The 6,000-nt window shown below is 32.2% G+C and overlaps 1 protein-coding gene and 1 long non-coding RNA gene across 2 annotated transcripts; one reads left to right on the top strand and one right to left on the bottom strand.

Annotated features, from left to right (window-relative positions):
• The first annotated feature begins 2,428 nt into the window (after window positions 1–2,428).
• LOC140970448 (uncharacterized) lies at window positions 2,429–2,938 on the top strand. The gene is made up of 2 exons (XR_012174136.1): window positions 2,429–2,756; window positions 2,815–2,938. It is a non-coding gene; the product is annotated as an uncharacterized lncRNA (long non-coding RNA).
• Window positions 2,939–4,514: 1,576 nt separating this feature from the next.
• On the bottom strand, window positions 4,515–5,792 carry LOC140970451 (probable xyloglucan endotransglucosylase/hydrolase protein 28). Its single transcript, XM_073432215.1, has one exon. The coding sequence runs from the start codon at window positions 5,534–5,536 to the stop codon at window positions 4,616–4,618; it is 921 nt and encodes a 306-aa protein (XP_073288316.1). The 5' UTR covers window positions 5,537–5,792; the 3' UTR covers window positions 4,515–4,615.
• Between the last annotated feature and the right edge of the window lie 208 nt (window positions 5,793–6,000).

The raw sequence follows: 6,000 nt of genomic DNA, 5'->3' as shown, positions 1-6,000 counted from the left end.
TATATATATATGGTTTTCTCGCTCGGCACGTCACTTGTTTTTAATCGTGAAAGCATGAAATTTTAATTATTCATCCTAAATTATTTATCAAATCGATACGTGAAAACTTGGAAATATGGAAACAAAATAAAATATTGAATACATATTTTGTGTGTGTTTGTGTGTGATATGATGAGGGGCCGTTGAAACATAAAATGCATTTTGATTTTTTTTATCAACGGAAACATACATACAACCACGTGAATTTTTTCAGAGAAAAAGAAAAATTGAAGTTTAGGATACTTTTCGGAGTATTACAAATCTGAATAAAGTTTCTCAAAACTACACTTTACAAAGGTTATTTTGAAAAACCATATTTGAAAAGATTTTGAGTGAATTTTTTTTAATCAAAAACTTTTATTAGATCGTCACGGATCAATTTTGTAAAATTGATATCTGATTGGACTCGTGAAAAAAAAATTACTTTTTTTTGTCAAAAATATTAATTTTCACAGCACCTATGGACTGGATCGACAACCCGGATATATATCTATGAGACTGTTTCGACCTTCTCATTTTTTTACAACACTAAATTCAGTCGATTTCAAAATATGGTGTTTTTAAAAAAATTAATTTCGAGACTGTTTGTGATATGATCATCTTATAATCATATTTTACCATAATATTATTAAAGGTTAAATAAATACAAAAACTGTTTATGTGAGTGTTGTATTTTCACTCTTTGACATATTCCTTTTTTAAATTCCCAGTGATGAGTAGCGGATCATAATGCGTGTATTTAAAAAAAAAAAAAAAAATCAAAGAATGAAATAATTCTATTTTTAATTTAAAATGAAATTTATTAATTTTTAAAATTGAAATGATAAGAAATAAAATTAAATGTAAAGAAAAATTTTGNTTTTGATATACTGCACACCTATGTGAGCATCGATAAAATGTCACTCACCTATTAGATGTGAGAAAAATTAAAATCACTCATAAATTTTTTGGAAGAGAAAATTGTGCCTCAAGTAGACGAGATCATTATTTGGCAATTAAATTGAAGAGTTGGTCTGCAGATTGAGGTAAACAATTATTTGATATAAAAGATACAATATTTTAATGATTTGTCCCGCACGTCGACGGTCATACGATTCAACTTCTTTAATTATATGCACACACTTTAAAGTTGTAGGGCTGTGGCAAAGAAAAACGAGGAAAAAGGGTTGACAATTACTTTGTGTATGCACAGATTCCTATAATTGCAAAGCATTAAAATCTGAAACCAACTGCTCTCCCTCCACCTTTATCAATGGGAATCAGGATTCACTTTTATCATTCTTCATGAGGCGTATCCCTAGCATTTACAAACACACAATGGAATCAAGATTTATATTCAATGCCAAGTCTTTTTTTTCCCTTCTTAATTTAAAAGGTTATGCATACAATCTTGATTTTCTTCATTTGATCGCTCTCTCTTAGACACACAATATATATATATATATATAATAGAAACAATGACAATTATTAGTCACGTAAACTGTAGAATGGTGGACAAAATGATCAATGGAAGCCAAAAGGCCATTTTAATTTTCATCGGTTTCAAATAAGTTGCTGATCAAGGCAGCTCACAGTGCTAGTTTAATTTGTTTAACTTGTATATTCTTTGACTCGCCAAAAAAAAGGGTTGTTAACTCTTTTTTAATCCGTGAAGATGATATATAAAAAGGAGAAAATTTATTACATAGGGGGTTCGTTGAGAAAATACACTAATCAATCTAATATTCAATATATACTAAGAACGCTGCACTACACGTTTTATGTTTGTTAAATAATAACTTTTATTGAAAAAAACATGAATACGTGAGAACGAGAAGAGATGAATTTCGAATTATTTTTGATTGATATTGATGAAATTTGATTGTAATGAACATTAGGGGTGTTCATCGATCGGTTCGGTTCGATTTTCGGTTTTTTATTTCGGTTTTTTCGGTTTTACAAATATATAATCCGGTATCCGAACCATTTTTCTTCGGTTTGGTTCGGTTTTCTACCGAAACGGTTCGGTTATTTCGGTTTTGATACAATTATTTAAATTAATAAGATAAATATATTATAAAATATAATATATTATATTTTTACATTATTTTTTAGTAAAACATTTAAATATAAAGTTTCAATGAATTACATAAATAATAATCAACAAAATATTATTCAAAATAATTCATCATTCACTTATCATATAAAAATTATATAATAAAAATAAAATTATTAGTTTAATAAAATTTCGGTTTTTTCGGTCAATTCGGTTTTGANTATATATATAATGTAGACCCCAATTGTTGAAGAAATTGAATGGGATGGCTCAAAGTTAAAATGTGTAAGATTTAAACAATTTTTACATTTAATAAACCTACCGAAAATGTAGGGTAGTGATGGTGAAGGTTTTGTATCTTTTACATTTGGGTCTCAATTCATTTCACATCAGCTGCTTCCAGCTCTACTTCCCCGCTCTCTCCGTCTCCCTTAAAAGAAGGCGAAAGTTTTGGGGGATAAAGGGATGAGAAGCCAGACCCAAATTGTTTAGATTTAAGCTCTCTTACGGAGAATTAAAGATGGAGTTTTGTTTTCGAGGGGAACGTTGTCTGGCTCGAGGACTCTTGCTTGATCGGATTTCATTTATGGATCTATGGCTGCTGTGTCATCGGACCAGGCTTCATTCCCCCCCTAAATATTGCTTCCCCCTTGGCTCACATCACCGACTAATTTATGCGAAGGTAACGGAATCGGTCAAATTTGTTTTTGTTTTTGTTTTTTGAACACTTTTATTGGCAGTTTAGAGACTAAATATGGAGAGTTAGGCTTCGCTGATTGGTGTAATGATGGGGATCTTGACTTTGAGGTTTGAATGATTCTTTCGTCTGTCGATTTAGAAAACAAAAAGTTTTCATCATTACAACCTTTTCCATTTCTGTTATTTTTTCAAGCATGTTATGATTGTGTTTTTGTGTCAGATGATTCCCACCCTTTCCCAGATCTGATTAATCCACTCGTGTGTTATCTTGTTCAGATCCATATATCAGCCGGCCTCTTCCTGTAATTTCTAGATCTACCCCGCCCCTTTTAACTCATCTCATCAATTAATTAATCCCTTACTAATCATCTTCTTCATTTATTTATTCTTCTCTTTTCTCAGACGATGCCTGTATATTTAAATTTTCTCAGACACACACACACATACAAGAAGCTTTACAGCACTTGATCAAGATATTAAATAAATCCATAAAAAAAAATACTCAAAATGTTTTAGTGGTTTAAAATAGAGCATTGGTTTTGCAAATGGGAGAATGCTGCTTTTCATTGATTGGAAAATAAACGAGTCTCCAAATCATTTGCTCATTATAATTGTGGAAACTAATTCACTGATACATTACGTAAATATGATGTACATTTATAGGATGCATATTGTCCAGCAAAAAAATTACAATTTAAAAATAAAAATGTAAAGTAAAAGAAATTGATTGGAACCAAGGAGGGACTTGTTTCGAGGATAATAATGAAGTAATGACAAGGGTGGGTGGTTCGAAACAAAATAGGCTAGCTAGCTAGTTTCCGAACCACCACATGTAATTGGCACTTTCTTCTTCTATGTACTGGTATATATCTTGAAGCATGCATTTTTAGTAAATATTATTCCATTCGTCTTAAATACGTAGAGTTGTTTGTTTGTTTGTTTTTTTTAACACAGATTATTAAGATAGCAAAGTTTACTAACAAACTTCATGTTTTATTTTTATTTAATTCGTTCGAAAAATAACTGCATGTTTTCCAATATTTAATTAACAAGTAGAAACTGATCTGTTATTTGAGATAACGGAAAATATACAACCGGTGGTCGTGAATCTCGAGCATTGGATATTTTAAGTTGGGTACCCAATTTCTAGATCATGGAAATTTTGAGTGGTACTTTATTTTGAACCGAAGTAGTAATTCGATGTAGGATGATATCCAATTAGGTTTAGGCATTGCCCCATTAGCCTCTTCTATTTTTGGGGGAAAAAACATCAGATTACAGATGAAATGACGCGCGCAGTGTTCTTTCTATGTCTTTGTTGTTTTTTATGAAAAGTTTGTTTCTATTTCTGAGATAATAATCTTGGTTCCTATGTTTCTAATTAGAATTATTTGTCAAGTTGGGGTTCGTTGTCTTAAATAAATCTTTAGATTTCACAAATAAACTCGATGATTTAACTTTTTATACTGCAATATTTGTTCTATTGATGAATGACACTGTCTTCAAAAAATAAGAGAGTAAAGAACTAAAGAAAATAAAGCCATTAGGAAAGAATGGATATCTATATTTGTACATTGGATATCCGCTCGGGTATTTTCATGATTTCAAGGAACACTAATGTTATGATCGATGATATATACATACAAAAAAATAACCATTACAAATACTCTATTGTATTAATAAGAAATACACACACAACATATATATATATATTATTAAGACCTTTATCCCCCAACAATTATTACAGTACTCCTCTCATGATCAGAGATTAATGGAACTGTAATATTAAGGCTTTCTTTCCTCTGGATAACTCATGCTGATAAACAGCGTACACAAACAAATCTAAAATTCCCCGAAAGTCCAACGATCAAATATTCGAAGATGTTCTAGTTCCTTGAAATCAACAACACACTCCGGCAATGGAACAATATAACGTCTTTTATCGTAGCAATGCGAATAAGTCATATATTTTCTTCGAAAACCCTGCATTCGGACCCTCTCTTTGCTTGTCAATTCATTCCAAAATTTGCACCGGTACGGTTTTTGAGTCGGGTTAAATGCACATCCATTTAACACAAAACTCGTGTACTTGGCTACATAGGGTCCATGACTAAGATCCAATTTGTGCTGCCCACCACTTGTGGCCCAATCCGACCCGTTCCATATAGTCCCATACAATCCCATTTCTTTAGATGGGAAATCACCTCGCATGGCTTCCACTCTTCTCACATGCCTGATGGGAACATCATCCACGTAATATGTGATTCTATCATCAGTCCACAGAATCCCATAACGGTGAAAATCCTGCGAAGGGTCGAACCATAATACATATCTCTCTTCCCTTCCTCTACTAGTACTCCCGTTTCCATAGAAATTTGTCTGCACTAGCCACTCTTGACCATGGATGTGACCCAAGAACTCAAAATCTATTTCGTCGTGACGATACGGGTACTTGTGATCGTTGCACGTGTAGAAGGTGACCACAACTCCTGCGCTGTAATTCTCCGGCAACTTTATGGATGACTCGAAGTGTCCATACATGTACATTAGCTTTGACTGGAAACCAGAACTCGTTGTCTCATCCATGGAGATTTGTACCGATTTGTTGGCTTCGTAAGGAGTGATATTAAGCTCTCCGTATAATGGATTGAACCCTTTGTCGAATGAAACGAGGGATTGATAATTAATCTTAGTATGACTTACATGGAACAGTATAATCATGCTGAAAAGGAAGAGAAAACTTAGTATAATATACGCACTCATTTTCCGAAAATCCTTGTTTTTTTCAACTTCTCAAAATTAATCTCATTTTCGTCTTTGATTTAGTGAATGTACGTATTAATTTATACAACGCAGATTGCAGAACACCGGAGGGTGCTAAATTACTGAAATATTTGCTGGATACAGGCTTTCTTTCCTTGTGTAGGTAGACATAGCTTTTCTGAGAAAGCTTAAAATATATTATTTTATATGATGTAAAAATTGAAGTATGGAACAAAATATATACGAGGAAAGGCAGTGCAATTAAATTTATCGGTGATTTCTTTTCTTGGATATCATAAAAAATGAATTTAATTGTTGTGGATTTTCATTATTTGCTTTGAGGTATGAAAGGGTGGAAGCATTTAAAGCGGTGTTTAAATAGGATTTTAACCAACCTACCCGTATGAAACAATTCATCTGATAATAAATGTAACTTTCCTCTTTCTAAGGTGAGAAATAATAGA

Source organism: Primulina huaijiensis, unplaced genomic scaffold (assembly GCF_012295235.1).
Source record: "Primulina huaijiensis isolate GDHJ02 unplaced genomic scaffold, ASM1229523v2 scaffold5913, whole genome shotgun sequence".
Classification (NCBI taxonomy): domain Eukaryota; kingdom Viridiplantae; phylum Streptophyta; class Magnoliopsida; order Lamiales; family Gesneriaceae; genus Primulina; species Primulina huaijiensis.
This window is presented reverse-complemented; position numbering and strand designations above follow the sequence as displayed.

Excerpts from the sequence above, each read along its gene's own strand:
- LOC140970451 (XM_073432215.1), bottom strand. The coding sequence starts at position 5,536 with ATGAGTGCGTATATTATACTAAGTTTTCTCTTCCTTTTCAGCATGATT.